The sequence below is a fragment of the Microcaecilia unicolor genome, chromosome 1 (assembly GCF_901765095.1).
Source record: "Microcaecilia unicolor chromosome 1, aMicUni1.1, whole genome shotgun sequence".
NCBI lineage: Eukaryota > Metazoa > Chordata > Amphibia > Gymnophiona > Siphonopidae > Microcaecilia > Microcaecilia unicolor.
This window is the reverse complement of record NC_044031.1, coordinates 132,593,220-132,616,018: the sequence shown is the minus strand read 5'-3', so window position 1 is coordinate 132,616,018 and position 22,799 is coordinate 132,593,220. Positions and strand designations below refer to the sequence as shown.

The window sequence follows — 22,799 nt, the reverse complement described above, 5'->3', positions numbered from 1 at the left end:
TTTCCTCAGTAAACCCACATATGGCAGCTACTGAACCTACAGATGTGAATGCTTCCTACTGTTAACTGTATGTGCCAGAAATATTGAAAAGCATGGCCAATATTAATAGAATTAAGGAGTATTCTAGCTCTTCCAATAAATATAGCATAAAAGAAAACATGTGTCTGAGCTTTGACTTACTCTCAATGCTCTGTACGTGACTGCTGAGGAATATGTTGGATAACTTCATAGATTGTACAGTGTGCATCAGAGCAAGAAACTGATTTGCTGCTTGGTACCTGACGGAGGGAAAACAGATCAGTTATGATGAGTGATGGGGAGGAAAACATCAAAGAAATCAACAGATTTGGGATACGCCGTTTAGTTTAAAACTCTGCTCACTAGGGGTGGTCTTTGCTTTTACTTCATAAAGAAACTCAGGGTGCTCTTCTTTAAACACAAGTTTTGCATGATTCATGTTTATACATTTTTTTTAATTTGACATTGTAACAAAAGGCTTTGAACCTTAGAACAAACAGAATAGAAACAGGATGTTAAATGCTTCGGACACTGGAAGAGGCTAGTTCATTATGGATTCCTTTTACTAAGCTGCAGTAAAAGGGGCCCTGTGGTGATGTCAGCGCGTGGATTGGCCATGAGCCAAGGCCCCCTTTCACCACAGCTAGTAAAAGGCTTAAAAACATTTTTTTTAAGGAAATGGCCGTGCGGTAAGGTAAACACTTGCCATGTGGCCATTTCCTGGGGAAGCCCTTACCGCCACCTATTTAGGAGTGATAAGGGTTCCTGTACCAACCCGGCACTAACCAGGCAGTGCACAGCACTGCCCAATTACCACCGGGTAAGCCACCAGCACTAAAAAAAAATATTTCAAGTAGCTGAAATGGTGTGCTGGGGGGGGGGGGGGGGAACTACCGCTAGGCTCTGGTAGCACAGTGGTAATGCCGAATTGGCACATAGCAAGCCTGTGGTAGGCATGCCGTGCCTTTGTAAAAGGGTTCCTTTATGAGCTTTATTTCCCATTCGAATATCAGTGGGATACAGCAAGAACTAGACGTGTTTCCATGGGTTGACCCTTCTTGGGAACAAGAGTCTGGTTGTCTTCTCTGCAGTTTCCTTTTCATACTTCCCCTATGTCCTGCTGAGTTGTGTCCGTCATTCATGGGCATAATTTTGGAAGAAGTTTTAGGCTCATCTAGAACAACAGTTAAGTTATCTGTATGCAGCAAGTTTATGTGCTGTTTTATGGGACCTAATATCTTGTATCTTTGGGTTGTGATTGTGGTGAGAAAGGGGGGGTCCAGCGTGAGGCTAAACAAAAAAGGGGAAAGAAGGCAGCCCTATATTGTACCACACTTTAACTGAATTGGATCTCACGGTATATTATTAACAAGGACTCTACTGTAGAAGGACTGCAGTACAGAGCTTTCACTCACACGATGAAGTCTTTCCCCTTACCCAAACCACTCTAATACTCTCATTGAATAAGACCATTCTAGGTGATTCAGACCATTCTGGGTGGTTCAGATGCATTTTGGCATAAAGATAAACTGCCACAAAAGGTTTATTTTTAGACCTAGCTACAGAAATGAGGTCATTGAAAATGTAAACATTATCCCTGATGAACTGACCACAGGCATAAACACCACCTGATCTGTATGTATCAAGGAATTAACTTCCCCCAGTTAATCTAAGAGCAAAAGTTTTAGCTAAAATTGTACAAGCTTTGTTCGTACTTATGTGTTAGGAAGGGGATCTCTTCGTGGCTTTGGTATGAAAGTAATGCGGACTTTGTGAAAGAGCCATTGGTCAGAGGAAAACATGCTTATTTGCTGAATTACCCTGACTGGTCTCATGGCCATTGCAGTACAAAGCTGTTGAATGAATTCAGCCTACAATCCATTGGGTCCAGATATCTTATTAAGAAGTAAAGATAATGGAAGTAATTCTATAAGGGGATGCCTAGATTTAAGTGCTAAGATATCACCTATTTGAAGCTTACTCTATATAGAAAAATAGGCATTTTTCTTTTCTTTATAGAATATTAGCCTAAGTGGCTTAAAACATGCCTATATTTATAGCATACACATTTACATCAGCCATGCTGCAGGTGGAAATGTTCATGCCTAGATTGCAAAAGACTGTGCATAGATTATAAGATTATATAATCTATGCAGATAAATATGTGACCCAGTCACCTGCGAAGTATATGCCATTTCATCTAGGTGCATACTTAAAGAATACTGCTTAGCCAGAAACTGCTCATTGACACGCATTTGGGTAAAGGACCTAAATACAGTATTTACAAGAATTCAAGCTGCCTAAATCAAGGTTGCTTCTTATAGAATTCTCCCCCTAATGGCCTGGATAGTCTCTATGTCAGTAAACAGGGCAACTCATAATAACCTATAATTTTCAGAACCACAGGATGAGACAGAAATGCCAAAAATTACCGTAAAGAGTTAATTACTGGCCACATTAGATTTTTGTTGCATGTGTACCCCACACTTTCCCACTCATGGCAGGCACAATGCGGTAGGCAATGGAGGGTTAAGTGACTTGCCCAGAATCAGAAGGAGCTGCCTGTGCCGGGAATCAAACTCAGTTCCCCAGGACCAAAGTCCACCACCCTAACCACTAGGCCACTAATTGGAACAGGCTCAAAAAATTGTACAATTGAACTAGCAATGTCTTTATTGTTCGAAATGATTCTTGAGAAGGTGTCTCGCAAAGAGGTGTCGTTGCCTTTTATTTGTGAGTATTGAGCCAATAAACATCCAGCTTTATTATTGCCCATTTAATGCCTGGTGTAAAACATCCTGACCAACCTGCTGATTTAATAACATATGTTAGGTATATTTCAGCTGTATTAATTTCATCAAGGTCTGATTATTTCATGTGGTAATGTATTGATGCTGTAGCCTGACAATTTTCTTCCTTCATTTGTTTAATATGCTGTAACTCTTGCCTCTTTAGCCATACAGCAAAGCTTGTGATTTCATCTTTTAGAGTAGACTTACAGGCCTCCCACACTATCAGAGGAGAGGTATCCTCTGATTTCATTCCCATGAAAAAATCAGCTGTAAAAGCCTGAATACATTTTTAAAAAGAGTAGTTCTGGAAGCAGGCGATTGTGAAATTGCTATACAGGCTTTAGAGAAATTGCAGAATGATCTTTTGTTACTACCATGCAGGGCTTAGATATAAGAAAATAATCTAGGGTAAGTTTGGTGTGAAGCAGAGTAGAAGGTATAGTTTCACTTGGCAGGATGGGTGAGCCTCCAAGGATCCTGGACATTAAGTTGTGGAGTGTGTCCCATGTTTTTTATTTCATTGGCTTACATAAAGACTATCTAACACTAGATCAAGGGGTTGGTGAAAATCCCTTGCTATAACTTCATCTATATCCCTAAACTCCAATAATACTTCTGCAATATTTCTAATGGCTACATGGGAATCTTGCGTGGATGCATTTACATTCATAACTCCTCTTATTGCATTCTCCTATGAGGACTGCTGCTGCCACCCATTGTCCTTGCACATCTGATAATTGCCTCACAATTTTGGGTTTGTAATAATTTGCAAACTAAAACTGAGAGTCCTCACTTTTTGTGGACTGCAGGGGGAAACGTGCCCAGATATTCATCTTGTATTAAACTTCATTCAGGCAGAAAAGGGCAGATGTGCCTCCCATAGGAGAATCCCAAATAGCAACAAAGCAACCGATCTGCAAACTCCAATGTGGAAATGAACACAGCAGATCAATGAACGGTCCAAAATGTTCTTTATTGCAGTATCTCAAAAGTGAAATGCCCGACACGGGCCGTGTTTTGCCCAAAAAGGACTGTGTCAGGGGCTATATGTTAGTCTCCACATCAAGTCAACTGTATGTATAAGATAATGATAACCAAATGATTGGCAGTCAATAATGACTTGATTCAGGGAGATAAAAAACCAGTGTGATCTCTGTTACCAATTGGAGGGGTACTCCAAATGAAATGGCTGCATACACCTATGCATTCTATTGTCGGGTCCTCCTAAGGCACTGTAGCAGATCCCATAGGTTGTGATGCCAGGAACCTCAAGGATGGTCTGAATCAGCTCAAGAACAGAACCATGCACCCACGGGTAGGTGCATATATGTCATGTCTTCCCCATTGTAACCAGTACAAATGGGGAGAAAACGGCTTAAAGCGGATGCCAACATGGGAGCTGACTCACAGCACTTCTGCCTCAAATACTGTCGATTCCCATTTCCTGCAGGTCTGAACACTCTTTGTCTGATTTCTCCTCAGAGGCCTATCTAATATGATTGGCCCTACAGCATAGCCCCCCCCCCCCCCCCCGAGTCATTGAAACACACAAGTTCCTCCACCACTACAAGATGGTGTCCTTCGAAGGGGACCCAATGACATTGAAGAAAGACACTTTAATTTGAAATAAAGATATTAAGGGGACAATTTCTATAAACGGGCACCTCAGTTTAAGTGCCCTGATGTAGCACTATTCTATAACAGCATCCAAATTGTTATAGAATACTAGCATACCTCAGCATTGGCACACCTAACATTTGCCAAGGCCGTCTAAGGTTCCCAAGCTTTTGGAAGGGCAGATAAGCTTATGTGATTCCTTTAGATACTTGGGAATAATCCTTTAGATTATTTTGGATTTGGCTTTGTTCTGAGCAGCAGATATCGTGGGCAGTGCGTACTGAATTTCCAACTTTGCAGATGCTACATTCAGCAAGATCATATTTTGACTTAGATACCTTGCATAAGTTTTACACTCAAAATTAGATTATGGAAATGTAGTTTATTTAGGATCGCCTAGATATCTGTTATAAAGTTTATTATAAGATTTTGATTATTGTGTTCAACCATCTTATTTGGTTCCGATAATTAGATTTTATGTGCCAGAGAAACACTTAAGGTCGGGATCGTCCTCTTTATTGACTTAACTGTTACTAGAGATAACATCTTTTCTTGGCATGGTCCCATGCTATGGAATCAACTCCCTTTGAATCTAAGACAAGAAAAGATACTTTGGGAATTTAAGGTGTCTTTAAAAAAACGATTTTTTTCAAAACATATTTGGATTATGTTGAGGAGGTTCTTGGGGAATCTGCAGAGTATTTGGTATATTTTTAGGTTTTATTGTTAATAATAAATGTTTGCGTACTGATGACTTGTGTGACTATTCTTTCCCATTTTTAAGGGCGTTCTTTTTGTTTTTAATATATATTGTAAACCACTTTAATATATCATTATTACCACCTTTCTAATCAATCAAACTATTAGTCACCTGCAGTAACACCAGCCACGGGCTGTAACGGCGGGCACATGAATGTGGTAAAGACACAAGAAACTTGCAGTATTCTGTAATTTACATGCATAAATGACAGCCCCACCCCTGCTCTGCTCACACGTATAACCCCTGCAGTTACACATTATTGCACTCATTTTCGAAGCAGATAGACATCTCAAAATGGCAAAAAAATACCTCCCATCTGCCAAAAATGTTCAAATTGCAATTCCCCTAAGAAGTGAAAGTGACAGTAGATGCCAGGCTCTATGACAGCTTCAGGTATTATAGCCATTCCTAAAAGAACAGCAAGCAAGTGAAAAGAGTAGCCTAGTGGTTAGTGCAGTGGACTTTGAACAATGGGACCTAGGTGTAACTCCCACTTTTAATTCCTTATTTCTGTACAAATATGTGAGCCCTCTTGGAGCACAGAAATACCTACCGTATTTGAATCTATACGACACCTGCAAGCGTGATGGATATTGTAGTCATAGGCGTCGGTGCTGTGGGTGCCTGAGCACCCCCAATATTTTTCCTTATAAGTCTGTAGATCTCAGGCAGCAAGCTCCATGCTGCAGAGCTACCGGAAAACAGGAAACAAATGCTTCTGGAGTGGAGGCGTAGCCTAATGGTTAGTGCAGCGAACTTTGAGCCTGGCGACCTGGGTTCAATTCTCACTGCAGCTCCTTGTGATCTTGGGCACGTCACCTAACCCTCCATAGCACCAGATTGTGAGCCCTCTAGGGACAGAGAAAATACCTGCATATGAAGTGTACATCTAGTAGCACTACAGAAATGATTAGTAGTAGTAGTATCTCTGTATCCTAGTTACTGCTCCCACTTCCCCTTGCAGCCTATCCAAGGGAGGGTGGAGTTGCTGTAGCCCAGCAGCTGCAAATGGGGATGGTAAGTGCAACAGACACTAACAAAAGGCAGACAGATTCAGATAACTTTATTGGCATGACAATTTTACCTATGTTGCCAAAGTAACACCTATAGCAATTAAGGTTAAAAAAAAAGGTACTGGGAGAGGAATAATGTGAGAAAGGAAGGGGTGATGGGAATGGAAATGGGTCACTGGTTAGGAGAGACAATGCTGCTCTGAAATGCTAGAAGAGGCAGAAAGGAGCTGTAAAAAAGAGAGAGGCTGGGTGATGGGGTAGGGACTGATAGTGAAGCTGTGGGAGAGGAGTAGACACAGGCTGTGATGTGAAGGTGAGAGGAACAGGAAGAGCATGGGCTTTGTGGGAGAAGGTTGCTAGCAGAAGGAGACATGATCTGGGAGAAAGGAAGAAGAGAAAGCAGGAGAACGCAAGCTGCAGGGAGAAGAGGAGCTGAAAGTGATAAGAGAGTAGCTGTTTGAGACTGGGAAACGAGTGGCTGAGGGAAAGGGGGAAAGGAATAGACATGAAGGTCAGAAGTGTAGAAGGGAGTAAGACTTAGAGGGGAGTGGGGGGATAATGGTGCTGGATAAAGAATGGAGGAGAAAGAAAAGAATGTTTGATAAAAGGAGAGAGTAAGAGGGATGTTGTGCTAGAGTCACCATTAATAAAGGAGGGGGCATTGTGCAAAAGCTATTACCACCAAATGAGGTGCCAGTGTCCATTTTTGCAGAAGGCACTAGAGTCGGTGCTAACTCAGCTCCCCAAGCCAACCACTTACGTCAAGCTCCGTCTCTGGCCGTCTTCAAATCTAAGCTAAAAGCCCACCTTTTTGATGCTGCTTTTAACTCCTAACCCTTATTCACTTGTTCAGAACCCTTATTTTATCATCCTCACTTTAATATTCCCTTATCTCTTGTTTGTCCTGTTTGTCTGTCCTAATTAAATTGTAAGCTCGGACGAGCAGGGACTGTCTCTTCATGTTCAAGTGTGCAGCGCTGCGTACGTCTAGTAGCGCTGTAGAAATTATAAATAGTAGTAGTAGTAGAGCTTTATACATGTGTCGATATGAATGCATGCCTTTGGATTCACTGATTTCCTGCTCAGCATGTGATCTTTGGGGTTTTCAGTCTGAGGGCAGGAAGCACCACATGCAAACGTGGCCCTAGGGGCTGTGGAGCAACAGATTGCTGAGCTTCCAAGGTTTGTGCATGCAGGTGGTAGAGCAGCTCATAGGGCCCTTCTGAATGTGGAACTGCCATTATATTTCAGTCTGTGAGTTCTAGATATGAATGGTGTCTGAGGCACTTGGAAGGAGGAAGAGGAATATGATCCTTGCCAGACAGGGTGGGGATAAAAAAAAAGTGAAATGTGTGATAAATCTGCTTACTCAGAGGTATGAGAGTAGGTGAGCCTAGCCTGCAGGGAAAAAGCACTGACCAAGGTAAAGTGAGAGAGAACCTAATGAAGGAGGAATTAATAGGTGGAAAAGCAGGTCAGGTCAGGTCAGGAGGAAGTAGAGAGCAGAGAAGTAAACAATGGAGGAGTGGAGTAGATACGTGGGGGGGGGGGGGGGGGGGAGAGGGTTGGGTATTAAGCATCCTACCCCAAAACAAAAGTCATTAGGAGAAAGAAGTGATGGGGGAAAAACAGAAAATGAGAGGAGGAAGACAATATAAAGAAGTGGGGGTGGTCTGAGAGAAAAGAAAGTGTATGGTGTGCATAGGTTAGGTAGGGACAAAGGCTATTTAGGACTGGCAGGGAGGGGGAGAATATGGGTTGTATAGATGGGCCAGGGTGGATTGGAAGACATAGTATGAGTGTGGTGTAGATGGGCTGTGAGTAGGATGGTAAACTGTGGCATTGAGTTGAGGTTGGGGAGGAAGAGAGACTGGTGGTACTTAAAGTGCTACCCCTAGCATTTCTTTTACCCACAAGTCTTCCCTGTATGTGCATCACCTACTGTATTCTTCATTTAAAGACACCCTGACCAGTCATGTTCACAACCCACCATACTTTAATTTCCTTTATGTTGACTTGGTACTTTGTGCCAACATTTAGAAAAGTTGGCTCCTATGATGGTAGTGGTGTCCCTATAGGTATAGTAGGTTTTTATCTGTTCCGGGGGGGGGGGGGGCAGTGGCTCTCAATAGCATATAAAAGAAGGTGGGATTTGTACCTGGGTCCCATTGGTTAAAGTCCATTGCACTGACCACTAGGTTGCCCCTCTACTCTGCAGGGATGTCTTTGTGGCTATTTTTGTTCAAATGATGCCAGACATACATTTTTGTGTATGCCTTTTTGGTGTGCATATTTTGGACATTTCATTTTGGAAAATGGCTATTAATTTTGGACATTCTCCTGTATTTTCGAACAGGAAACCCTGACCATCTTTCCTGTTCAAAAATAGCTGTGAGATGGACAGGTTGTCTGGACATTGAGTGGGAAGTCTCAATTCTGATATGGACTTTCTTTTGAAAATGCCCCTCCACAGCACTTAGCCCTTATAGAATAGTGCTTAGAGTGTTTTTGTATATAAGTGCTCATTTTCTCTGTATTTACATGTGCAAGGAGTGAGTAACCATAAGCTTCTAGTTATAAAATTGACCTTAATTGTGTTAATTAAGGTGATTTCAAGGCCTACAAACATAGCTTTTTTCAGAAATATTGAACTAGTCTGGCTTGGATCCTTACTTTCATAACTATACATTCTCCATCTCCTGAAGAAACCAGAATGAGGATGACAAATTAGTGCAACTGGCATTGGCATGTTCTGTTCTTATATTTTCTTAAAGGGTCTGCAACTGCAGACAGAACATGTCTGTGCCAAAAACTGCCGTTATAACTAACATCGAACCACATAATTACACTTGCATCTTATTCTGAAGAAAAACTTAATACCTGGTGTATCCACTCATAATTTCCAAACCCCTGGAAAATACTCCTGCCAGATTCTGTCATTCATCCTTCTTTGCTCACAGCTATGCTCCCTCAATGCACAGCATTGAAGCACAAATAGCAAATCTAAGAATGTTCTAAATAGTGGTGCTATCTTTATGCGGTGTCCCATAGACGATTACATGCTGAATATTGCACTTTAGCTCGCTAAAATGGAAGTACTGCTGGGCTACTGCAGCAGCTTTTTTTTTTGTTACATTTGTACCCCGCACTTTCCCACTCATGGCAGGCTCAATGCGGCTTACACAGGGCAATGGAGGGTTAAGTGACTTGCCCAGAGTCACAAGGAGCTGCCTGTGCCTGAAGTGGGAATTGAACTCAGTTCCTCAGGACCAAAGTCCACCACCCTAACCACTAGGCCACTCCTCTAGCTTGGTGGTAGTTCTCACCCCCAGCACATGCACCATTTCCAGCAGTACAAAACTATTTTTATTTTGTAGTGCCAGGGTATACCGCAGGGGCGTAGCCAGACACCCAATTTTGGGTGGGCATGGGCCCAAGATGGGTGGGCAGAAGAACCTTGCCCCGTCCCACAGGTGATTTGGTCTCTCCTTCTTTCGCCTACATGCCATATGGAGGCATATTTTCAAAGCACTTAGCCTTCCAAAGTTCCATAGAAACCTATGGAACTTTGGAAGGCTAAGTGCTTTGAAAATATGCCTCATGGTCTCTCAAACATCCCCCCTCTCCCGTACACCTTTTAAATAGCAAATTTTCACCAGCAGCGAGCAGCAACTAATACACACTGCTCATATTGGCCCCACACCCTTCCCTCTGATGCAGCTTCCAGTTTCCGCCTAGGCAGAAATACATCAGAGGGAAGGCTGTGGGGCCGGTGCGAGCAGTATGTATGTCACTGCTCATTGCAGGCGAAGATCTGCTTCTTACAAGGTATGAAGGAGAGACACTTGTTGGGAGTTTTCGGCTGGTGGGGCTTGGGGATCCCTGCCAGCCACATCATAGGTATGCTGCTACTGGGTGGGCCTGAACCCAAAGTGGGTGGGCCTGGGCCCATCCAAGCCCACCCTTGGCTACGCCACTGGTATACCGGCACTTACTGTCACCTCGATGGGTGGCAGTAAGTGCTCACCCCCCCTGAAATGGCCACGCGGCAAGTGCTTCATTTTCTGCACAGCCATTTCTTTAAAAAAAAAGAAAGACCCGCCTTTTACCTGCTGCGGTAAAACGGGGCCTTGGCGCATGTCAAAAACACGTGTCAATGCCAGAGCAAGCCCCCTTCTGCCACAGCTTCTTAAAAGGTCCCCTTAACTGGCTATGCATTAGCTGACTCTGCAAACCCAGAAATTCAATGACTGTGCCCAGACATGTAGTGGTGTTAAATTTGCAAGCATAATGTCAGTGGAGGTCAGCAAATCATTGATCGCCACCAGCTGAATATCAGGCCCTATGCTGACTTGCAATCAAACCTTTACTCCTCAACCAAAATAACTATAATTAAATTCAGAAAAGTATGCACACCTTTGAAGAAACTGAATTGTCTGGGAAGGAAACAAATTCATAAATTCCAAAGTCATCCAGAGCATCTTCATGTCCTAAAATAGGAGTAGACACGTAAATAAAAATATAGGTGAAGAAGAAGCACTTGTATTTATTTTAAAACTGGATTTTTTTTTAAGCAGTGTTTCTCAAGTTTTCCTGGAGTGCCCTCCTAGTCCAGGATTTCTTACCAGTGGTGCCACAGATCAAGCAGAGTGTGGAGAAGGGCCTTGAAATCTGAGACAATTTATTGAAACTTTCTAGACAGAGTGAAGGCTGTTATTAGGACACTTATTGATTGTATAAATTTGTACCACTGTAATTTTACCACATTAGCAGTTAGCACTGTTATGGCCCTGTTTACTAAGCAGCATTATAGGCGCGTTAACATTTTTAACATGCGTTAACCATGTACGTGCCTACAATATCCCTATAGGTGCCTACATGGGTAGCGCGCAAGCTAAGTGTAGGTGCACTAAATACACTAACGCATCTTAGTAAACAGGACCCTTAGTGGCTAACAGTGAGATATGTAACTGACAGTAGTTACTAGTGGACAAGGTTTAGGAAGGGAGTGTGAGGGTTTCAGTTAAAGGGGTGCAGGAACCAAAAAAGGATAACCCCCCCCCCCCTGCCCTAGCCAGTCTGGTTTTCATGATATCAACAATGTACAAAGGAGAGATTTGCATGCACTACTTCCATTACATGCAAATCTCATTTATTTATTTTATTAAAAAATATATATTTATATCCCACATGATCCTAGTGTACTCAGTGGCACACAAATAAACATTCATAATAAGAAAACATAATTTTAAAACTTGCTAATTTGATTTTGGAGCAATATTTTTAATTATTTTATTCACCAAAAATGTGTTGAAATAATATTATTTTCGATTCTCAATTGAGTAATTCAATAATTCTTCATTGTTTGCAAACTCAGTGGTAAGCCATTTCACAACTTAAGTTTATTTACTTTAAAATTCCTCCAATCTGATTACCTTAAAGGAGGGAATCTCTAATGAACAAGCATCAAAGGACCTCAAAGTTCTCACTGGTTGGTAGGTACGTAAAGTCAGTGTAGTAATTAGTGATGCCAAAATTGTTGAACCCCTTAAATATCAAAAGTCAAATTTTAAAGACAATACTTTGTTTAATAGGAATCCAATTAAGTTTTTTCAGAACAGGGGTAATATGGCAATACCTTGAAAATCCAAAAAGAACATGAGCAGTAGCATTTTCTGCAACCTGCAGAGCTTTCAGAGATTCTCCGCGTAGCCCCATTAATAGACCATTGCAAGCATAGCACAAAAACTGTAGTAGTAATACCACATACAGAAGAACTACAGACAAGAATACATACCTGTATCCATTCTATGTTATTTTGTAAACCTATTATACTATGTAAGCCGCATTGAACCTGCTAATAAGTGGGAAAGTGCAGGGTAGAAGTGTTACAAATAAATAAATAAATAAATAATCACACTGTGACAGAACAGTGTGTTTTAAACCTGTAAAATTGCCCTATTAAATCTTGAAGAGCATTTCTCTAGTTTGGCCAGCAGGTGGTACATGTTTTATGATAAAGCTTTTATAGAAAAGTGAATGCCCTCTTTCAGTTTCACTCAGGGGATCTTTTGCTAAAGATATCATCCGCAGGAGATAACCCAAACATTCCTAAGTGAATAACAGTCTGCCCAGAAGAGCTGCTGTGAGAACAGTTGCAGAGAAGGAGATATCTTCATTAGTAATAATTTGCAGGGAAATTGTTTTTAAACTTGGGGAAAGGTAGACTTAAAAATAAGGCCCCTGAGGCTACCTATTTAATTCTGTGCTACTTTCAGGCTTATTTTTGAAAGAGAAGGACGCCCAGGGTCGCCCAAATCAGCATAATCGAAAGCCAATTTTGGGCGTCCCCAACTGCTTTCCGTCACGGGGATGACCAAAGTTCCTGGGGGCGTGTCGGAGGCATAGTGAAGGTGGGACTTGAGCATGTCTAACACATGGGCGTCCTTGACCCATAATCGAAGAAAAAGGGCGTCCCTGACGAGCACTTGGACGACTTTACTTGGTCCTTTTTTTGTTATGACCAAGCCACGAAAAGGTGCCCGAACTGACCAGATGATCACCGGAGGGAATTGGGGATGACCTCCCCTTACTCCCCCAGTGGTCACTAACCCCCCCCCCCCAAAAAAAAATAGTTTAAAAATATTTTGTGCCAGCCTCTATGCCAGCCTCAAATGTCATACTCAGGTCCATCACAGCAGTATGCAGGTCCCTGGAGCAGTTTTAGTGGGTGCAGTGCATTTCAGGCAGGCGGACCCAGGCCCATCCCCCCCCCCCCCCCACCTGTTACACTTGTGGTGGTAAATATGAGCCCTCCAAAACCCACCACAAACCCACTGTACCCACACTTAGGTACCCCCTTCACCTGTAAGGACTTTGGTAGTGATGTACAGTTGTGGGTAATGGGTTTTGGGAGCTCAGCACACAACGTAAGGGAGCTATGTACCTGGGAGCTCTTTGTGAAGTCCACTGCAGTGTCCCCTAGGTGCCCGGTTGGTGTCCTGGCTCCTCCCACGACCAAATGGCTTGGATTTGGTCGTTTCTGAGATGGGCGGCCTTAGTTTCCATTATCACCAAAAATCAGAAACAACGAAGTCTGACGACCATTTCTAGGGACGACCTAAATGTTAAGATTTGGGCGTCCCCGACTGTATTATCAAAACCATCTTGTTTTGATAATACAGGTTTCCCCGCCCTTTCGCCGGGACATTCTGCGATGACGTCCTCAGGAAAACGTGGGTGCCCCTTTCGATTATGCCCCTCCACGTCATCCAAAAGCTCCCCCCAGCACCACCAACCACAAGCCTGCTCCCCACCCGCTAGCTCCCTTCCTTCTGTGTGTGTCCCTCCAAATTGAAGGCAAAAACACATAGTAAAAACCTTTTTAGGTATATTAAAAGCAAGAAGCCAGCAAAAGAATTGGTTGGAACACTAGATGACCGAGGGGTAAAAAGGGCACTCAGGGAAGACAAGGCCATAGTGGAGAGATCAAATGAATTCTTTGTTTTGGTCTTCACCAAGCAAGATGTGGGAAAAATGCCAATGCCAGAAATAGTATTGAATGCTGACGAGTCAGAGAAGATGAATCAAATCTCTGCAAACCTGGAAGATGTAATGAGGCAATTTCACAAACTGAAGAGTAGCAAATCGCATGGACTGTGTGGCATACTTCCCAGAGTACTGATCAAACTTGCAGAACTATTGTTAGTAATATGTAATTTATCTTTAAAATCAAGGATGGTACCAGAAGACTGGAAGGTGGCCAATGTAACGCTGATTTTTTAAAAAGGTTTCCAGAGGTGATCCGTGAAATTATAGACCAGTGAGCCTGACGTCGGTGCCAGGCAAAATGGTAGAGACTATTATGAAGAACAAAATTACAGAGCATATACATAAACATGGATTATACATAAGCATGGATTAATGAGACAAAGCCAACATAGATTTAGTGAAGGGAAATCTTGCCTCACCAATCTACTACATTTCTTTGAAGGGGTGAACAAACATGTGGATAAAGGTGAGCCAGTCGATATTGTGTATCTGAATTTTCAAAAGGCATTTGACAAAGTACCTCATGAAAGAGTCCAGAGGAAACTGGAAAGTCGTGGTCTAGAAGGTAGTGTCCTATTGTGAATTAAAAACTGGTCAAAAGGTAGAAAACAGAGAGTAGGGTTAAACGGTCAGTATTCTCAATGGAGAAGGGTAGATAATGGAGTTCCGTAGGGGTCTGTACTGGGACCGCTGCTTTTTAACATATTTATAAATGATCTAGAGATGGGAATAACTAATGAGGTAATTAAATTTGCTGATGACACAAAGTTATTAAAAGTTGTTAAATCGCAAGAGAAATGTGAAAAATTGCAAGAGGACCTTACAAGACTGGGAAACTGGGCATCCAGATGGCAGAAAGTGCAAAGTGATGCATGTGGGAAAGTGGAACCCAAACTATAGCTACTTGATGCTAGGTTCCACATTATGAGTCACCAACCAGGAAAAGGATCTAGGTGTCATTGTTATGCAATAGAGTGTTATGTATTATTAGGAAAGGAATGGAAAGCAAAAATGAGAATGTTATAATGCCTTTCTATCACTCCATGGTGCAACCGCACCTCAAATACTGTGTTCAATTCTGATCACCGCATTTGAAAATGATATAGTGGAATTAGAAAAGGTACAGAGAAAGGCAATGAGAATGATAAAAGGGATGGAAGGCTAAAGTGGCTAGGGCTCTTACAAGAGACAGTTGAGGGGAGATATGATGGAGGTCTGTAAAATAATGAGTGGAATGGAACAGATAGACGTGAATCACTTGTTTACTCTTTCCAAAAATACTAGGACTAGTGGACATGCAATGAAGCTATTAAGTAGTAAATTTAAAACAAAAATTTCTTCACTCAATTTGTAATTAAACTCGGAATTCGTTGTCAGAAAATGTGATAAAAGCAGTTAGCTTAGCAGGGTTTGGATAACTTCCAAAAAGAAAAGTTCATAAGCTATTATTAAGATGGACTTGGGAGAAATCCACTGCTTATTTCTAGGATAAGCTGCATAAAATGTATTTTGCTGTTTTGTAACCTGGATTGGCCACTGTTGGAAGCAGCGTATTGGGCTTGATGGACCTTTAGTCTATTCCAGTATGGCAACACTTATGTCCTTGTATAAACATTAAACAACAGAGGAGAAAGCGGTGAGCCCTGTGGTACCCTGCATCATGACCTCCAAGGCAAAGATGTATTACCTTTTTGTCCTAACACAGTAAGTCCGTTTGGTTAAAAATTCTCTGAACCAATTTAATACTTTACTGGTCACACCCAATTCACTTCATGGCCAATAGTCAGCGCTGAGCCCAGATATTAAATGCCAGGCCATTTCTGGTGACCGGCAATGAATATCTGGTTATCTTTAAACCAGCCAAAAATAAACCAGACATTGCCAGTTATCTTTAAACCAGCCAAAGTAGTACCACATTTTTATGCCGTCAAATATGGCCATTAAACTGGCTTTAAAAATCAGCAGATAGCCAGTTATTGCAGCCAATCTAACCGGCTGTCAGCTAGCCACTAACTGGGGATATTCAGTGGGGTTTAGCTGGTTATCCCCCGCTGAATATTGGCGAATAGCCGGTTAAGCGCTATTTAACCGGGCAGCAGCCATTCTGGCCAGTTAAAGAGTGCTGAATATTGGGGGTGGGGTATCTATATAACAACTTTGAATGATCTCTGTCAAACACTGCTGAAATATCAAACTGAAGGAGAGCCACCTGTTTCTCCTTACTCAGACAACTTCTAAAGTCAGATGTTAAAATTTGCAATGTCTCTGTACTATGCTGAGACCTAAAACCATGTTGAGTAGAATGCAAACTTAAGAAAGTTTGTTAGTTGTTCGTTAACCACAAACTCCAAAATGTTTAGCCACCCAAAGAATACTAGTAATAGGTCTAAAATTATCCTCAATTGTAAGATCTGATCCAATAGCTGTAAGGTACTGGAGTTAAAACTATATTAGCCAATTTATCAGGATAGGTACCAGCATCGAGCAGCAAATTAATAAACCAGTTTAACCAAAGCAAAACTTTCACAGAAATAGATTTCAATTAAAAAAATATGGGCTGATATCCAGAGAATAAGCCTTATATGAAAGGTTTACCAGTATCTTAGACACAGAATCTGATGTTATCTGTAAAAAAGAAAACCAAAGTCTATCTTCTGGTATACCTTCTATGTAATTACTCTCAGATGATCTTAACAGAGAGAGAACTTCTATTTCAGAAAATTTACACAGGTTATTCTGCAGAATGCAGCTATTATGAATCCATTAGAGATCAGAAAACACTATTACCTGAAAAGATATGTGTCCTCTTGTACTCCGTTGCTGGCCTAAAACAATGAACATGCATTTCTTTTAGGTTATGCATCAATGAATCAGAAAATTGAGACACAGGGGCAGATGCACTAAAGCTAAATGAGCCTTTAATGACTCTCCAACGAGGAAAATTTGATCCGTTGCATGCATCAAAGGGCTTTTACCGAGGAAGCCAGCAGCTAACGAAAACGGAATGGAGATGAGCAATTAGTGTGAAAACCCCATTGAAACGACATGCACTAACCTTTTCCGATTGCCTTTACGCAGGAAAGAGGCAGGAAATCTAACGAGAGGTCTGGACCACTCGTTAGGACAGCTCTGTGCCAGGAAAAATCATTAAGTGAAAAAATAAACAAACTTTGAGCCAATCCCAGCGCATTAGCAGAGCTAAAAGCGCTGTGATTGGTCCAAAGGACGTCAGAAAACACATAAATAAATAAAAATAAAAAAAGGATCGGGAGGGGGCAAGGGCGCTCATCAGGAGCGTCCTGTACGGACGGCCTTGCCCCCCCCCCCCCGCTGCTCCCCACTTTCCGCCGCTCCCCCCACCCCGAAAAAGCAAAATTCAAGCAGCCCCTGCCCCCTCCCTTCCTCACTACTCTCTCACCTCAGCTCCGCCTCCCGACATCCTCCGTCCTGTGCCCCGCCCCCTTTTGGGGTCGTCGCCGCCGCCATTCCCCTCCTCCATCGGGCCCCCCTCCCTCTTACCGGGCCCGTGCAGTGCCTCTCTCCTCTGTCCGAAGGCGCTGCACGGGCAAGAAGAAAGCTGATGCCTGCCTTCGCCCAGCTTCGATGGCGCGTCTTTCTCCTGCTGGGCCCGCCCCTGTCTGACGTCGGTAACCTACGTAGGTTACTGACGTCAGACAGGGGCGGGCCCAGCAGGAGAAAGACGCTCCATCGAAGCTGGGCGAAGGCAGGCATCAGCTTTCTTCTTGCCCGTGCAGCGCCTTCGGACAGAGGAGAGAGGCGCTGCACGGGCCCGGTAAGAGGGAGGGGGGCCCGATGGAGGAGGGGAATGGCGGCGGCGACGACCCCAAAAGGGGGCGGGGCACAGGACGGAGGATGTCGGGAGGCGGAGCTGAGGTGAGAGAGTAGTGAGGAAGGGAGGGGGCAGGGGCTGCTTGAATTTTGCTTTTTCGGGGTGGGGGGAGCGGCGGAAAGTGGGGAGCAGCGGGGGGGGGGGGGGGGAAGGCCGTCCGTACAGGACGCTCCTGATGAGCGCCCTTGCCCCCTCCCGACCCTTTTTTAAAATTTTTGTTTTGATTTGGGAGCCATGTGCTTGTGATTTGACTGTGTTTTGACTGTTTGTGGCATGCGCAGAGCAGCTAACATAACGCTTGGCTGCTCTGCGCATGATTTGGGGGCCGATTAACGATGTGTATTGTGATTCTTTGATACATTGTACGTTTCAATACCGATCTCAGCATGTGTGACTTTTTTTTTTGGTGCATTTTTCGTTATTTTAAAATCGTTAGGGACTTTAACGATTTAGATTTTTTTACGTTTGGTTGCTGCATCTGCCCCACAGTGAAAACTTCCTGTAAGGTAGGAAGCAAACTGGGGGAAGTAGATAATATTCTACCTTCTTTCCAGCTTCTGTTGTATCACTGCAAAAAAAAGAAAAAGAAAGGTACTATCAAATATTTTTGTGACTGAATATGAAAAAAATGCTTTTGATTGATTTTATTTTAAAATACCTCTATGTGGTTGATATCTTTTCCACAGAAACAGAAGTATCATAGATATGATTAAAATCAATGAAATCCCAGTTATTGCTGCTAATGGAGACAAGGCATTTCCTTTTCCCTCAAGCTTCTCTCGATCTGCATCAAAAAACAGAACAACAGATGGTATACGTTATTACAGTTCACAAATTTGACACTTTTATTTGCTTACAAAGAAACTGCAGCTACTCTCATAAGACAGCAGCCATTGTATGCTGTAAATTATCAGCTTGATCTTTACACACTGAAATTTTCAAACGCCGGCTGCACCATTTAAATTATACATGTATATTCAGTACTGCTATCCAAATAGCAGGCAGTGTTTAAAGCAGCAAGATTCATACTATCTGGATAGCATTTTTTTAAATTTTTATTACATTTATACCCTGTGCTTTCCCACTCATGGCAGGCTCAATGCAGTTTACATGGGGCAATGGAGGGTTAAGTGACTTGCCTAGAGTCACAAGGAGCTGCCTGTGCCTGAAGTGAGAATCAAACTCAGTTCCCCAGAACCAAAGTCCACCACCCTAACCACTAGGCCACTCCTCCAGGTGTCCTAAAACAGAAGCGGGCAAACTATGGCCTGCGAGCCAGAACCTTCCTGTTGCTACAAAAAGTCTTGCTCACCACCTAGCGCCAATAACAAAAGGTGTAAACAGACTGTGAAACTCCTGTAGCCTTCATCTCCTATCTGCAACCTATTGGCTGATGCAGATCTGCTGCAGCCTTTAAAATGTCATCACTTTGAGCCAGCCAGGCCATTTTTAATGGCATACACATACCCGCTGGCTCAGAGTGATGACATGTTAGACCACGGCAGAATGTCCATCAGCAGCGGTCTACAGGTAGCTAACAGTGAGCTTCAGGAGGGGCTTCCTGGGTAGTGAACACTTATTTTAATGATTCTAGGCTGCAAGAATTAGAGCTATATTGAACATAATGACTGGGTTGGGAGAGGGATCAGGGTACAGGGGATCCCACTGCTTCTCAGACCACAAACTGCATCAACCTCCCAAACCAGTTTCAACTCCCAAAGCAGTCCTCGGATCAAAATGTTTGCTCACCTCTGTCCTTTGTAGATAGGTCTACAGATAGTGAGATGAATATCACGCTATCCATATAATTTTGTGAAACAAACACCCAGGGGTGTGCTGGTAAATTGTTAACAGGGGGCTCTCTCTCGCCAGCAAAGTAAAAGAGAATTCAGGAGGGGCCCAAGCCCACATTTTGGGATCCATTTGTTAAAGTAGCCATGGAGAACCGGCTCCCAAAGTTCTTAAAAACTTAACAAACAGCTCTCGAGAGCCTGTGAGAGCCTGCTCCAGCACACCACTGCAAACACCCATACTCCACCTTTGCTCTACCCCAGCATTATTCGGATAGTGCAAGGACAGTCAGTAATGATTTTCAGAGGTACTGTCCATGTCATGTCACTAAAACTCCATAGATGGGGGCCACTTGGACATTTATTCAATTTTGAATATTGGGGCCTATATTTCTGAATTTGTGATGGTCTCCCAACTCCAAATTGTAAATAGGCAAACAGACTTCTTATTAAGTGTCAGCTAATGTAAGTCTTTCACTATGCTAATGCAGAGTGCTAATTGTTTGAGGCGGTAGAACGAGAGGACATGAAATGAGATTGAAGGGGGGCAGACTCAAAAAAGATGTCAGGAAGTATTTTTTCACGGAGAGGGTGGTGGATGCTTGGAATGCCCTCCCGCGGGAGGTGGTGGAGATGAAAACGGTAACGGAATTCAAACATGCGTGGGATATGCATAAAGGAATCCTGTGCAGCAGGAATGGATCCTCAGAAGCTTAGCTGAAATTGGGTGGCGGAGCAGGTGGGGGGAAGAGGGGTTGGTGGTTGGGAGGCTAGGATAGGGGAGGGCAGACTTATACGGTCTGTACCAGAGCCAGTGATGGGAGACGGGACTGGTGGTTGGGAGGCGGGAAATACTACTGGGCAGACTTATACGGTCTGTGCCCTGATAAAGACAGGTACAAATTCAAGATATGAGTTTATCTTGGGCAGACTAGATGGACCATGCAGGTCTTTTTCTGCCGTCATCTACTATGTTACTATGTTACTATGTTTGGCTCATTCTGAGGAAGAGGTAAAAAAAACTTCAGAAGCTCAGCTGCTAAGTTCAAGCACACACTAAACTGAGCATTACTATCACCAGCCATAAAAACCTCCCCTATTCATGTGAACAATCATTTTCATTTTTAACACTTTCAAATTCTTATGCTTCTTCCCACTTATTTTAATTTTTGATGCTTTCATTAGCAGCATTTCTTTTTCTTTTAACAGTAACTTAGCTGAAATGCCTCTTCTCATTCGAGCTGCTCTGTTTCACTTTCAGGCTTCCTGAGGAGCTGCCATTCTGTAATCACTGACTGCCTGATATGCTGCCTTCTCTGATCCTCACTGACAGCAGTAGCCTTTCAAGACATGCTGCTCTCCCTGACATCAGGGTCCGTTGTGGTAAGTCACATGTCCTACATTATGTTATAATTTGATGCTCCTTTAGAGGAATTTATGCAAAGGTTTCAAAGTGTATTCCTCAAGGAACACAAACAGCATATCCAAAATATATAAAATGATGATAAGCTATCAAAGTATTCAAATAAACATCATGTATATTCATACACATATGTTGAAAATCTAAGGTGATCGTATAGCTGTATGCCAAATGTTCTAACTTTAGTTCTTGAGAAGATGTGTTGAAAGTACTATGCAGTGGTTCAAGTCCTTCTTTCTTCCATCTGTCCACTGCTGAGCTGCAGGGTTAAACCAAAAGGGTGAGGATGTGCTAGTTCTGCTTTAACCACATTTGACCCTAAATTTCCAAGCATGGATTAAAATCAGGGCAGCCTCAGCCTTTTTCACACTGAATTATATGATGACAACAAACACAAGACTGTCTGGAGCTCTTGAAGACCAGAGATTCAATTTCCTTTAGTATTGTCACAATGAAACATGACATTGCAACTTATTCAGATCTGCAATAATAGATCACTCTCACGTAAAGATGGGATAGCTAAATCATACTAATATGTCAGCCATAATAGCACAGAATTGCATCATAAATGTTATCAAGGCGGGTATTCTTAGCTGTGGTCTTTGAGATCCACAGATAGGTCTAGATTCATATTCATTTGCCTCCTATTTTTATCAAATCCTATTCAAAATATCATTTGAATCTGATATACCATGTGCTGGATTTCCCAAAAGTTTCCACTACTTTCAAATTGAAGATAGCACACAGAGCCTCAAACTTCCCAGTAGGGAAAGTGCCAAGTCCACAACTCTACATCGGGGAACAGATTATTATCATAGGTTCTTAATCATACAGGATTGGAAAACCAGAAACACCTAGAAAAACCACACGAGAGAAAACCCTGTGGGGAAAAAAAAACAATACCAAAAATAAGTAACTATGGAAAATCCATTACATGGTGTATAAAAAGTCAAGGAAAAACACCTTGCTCAGAATAATAGGAGTGAAGTCTGTGTCCCCGCCAAACAAAAGGCATTCTGCTGCCCCTGGGGAGGGGAGAGAAGAGAGAAAGTGCTGGGGGGGGGGGGGGGGGAGCACAGTTGATGGATGGTTAGGAGCACTGACTGCTCTTTATAGTGAGGTCCCCCTCACAGGTAGATTCAAAATTGGATAAACAGATGTCAGCTTTACTCAATTGGCTTAATAGCCTGTTAACAAAACTGATACCAGTAATTAAACTCTAGAATTCGTTGCCACAGAATGTGGTAAAAGCAGTTAGCTTAGCAGGCTTTAAAAAAAGGTTTGGATAATTTCCTAAAAGAAAAGTCCATAATCTATTATCAAGATGGGCTTGGGAAAATCCACTGCATATTCTAGGATAAGCAGCATAAAATCTGTTTTGCTGTTCTGGGATCTTGCCAGGTATTTGTGACCTGGATTGGCCACTGTTGGAAACAGGACGCTGGGCTTGATGGACCTTCGGTCTGTCCAGAAGTGGAATGAGGGTCATTTGGGCCCCCGCCTAGCCGCTGCCCAACACACCCCCTACTGCCACACTGCTGCCCCCCCTACTGCTGCAGTGAACGCCCCCGCTGTCCTGGTCCTACTTGGAGGGTCCTGGTGGTCTAGTGGTCTCTGCGGGGGGGGGGGGGGGCATGTTCTTTCCTGCCTGCTGCGCTGCCACTAATCCCCCCTCCTGCCGGCGCCACTATGTTTTCAAAATGGCGGCCGAGACTTCCCTCGGTAATTTCTCGGGTCTCAACATTCTCGCGAGACTTCCGCAGGGAGTCTCGACTGCCATTTTTTAAGTATGGCTTTACCCTTCACTATCAGTTAAAATGTTCTATTACGTATTGTGTTGACATTGTAAGTAGTATACTAAGTTATACTTTTTATTGTTATTTGAATATTTTTACTGCTGTAATTGCCTATTGCTCATGTTTGATCTGTTCTTACTGTACACCGCCTTGAGTGAATGCCTTCAAACAGGCGGTAAATAAATCCTAATA

General features: G+C 42.8%; 1 protein-coding gene across 1 annotated transcript in view; it reads right to left on the bottom strand.

The window, feature by feature from the left end:
• HEPACAM2 (HEPACAM family member 2) overlaps positions 1-22,799 on the bottom strand; it is a 144,180-nt gene that overhangs the window by 8,952 nt on the left and 112,429 nt on the right. Inside the window, 5 exon segments of the mRNA XM_030200453.1 lie at positions 181-278; positions 10,617-10,690; positions 16,539-16,576; positions 18,145-18,169; positions 18,260-18,385. Of these exon segments, the coding sequence (XP_030056313.1) occupies positions 183-278; positions 10,617-10,690; positions 16,539-16,576; positions 18,145-18,169; positions 18,260-18,385 (359 nt within the window). The 3' untranslated portion in view covers positions 181-182.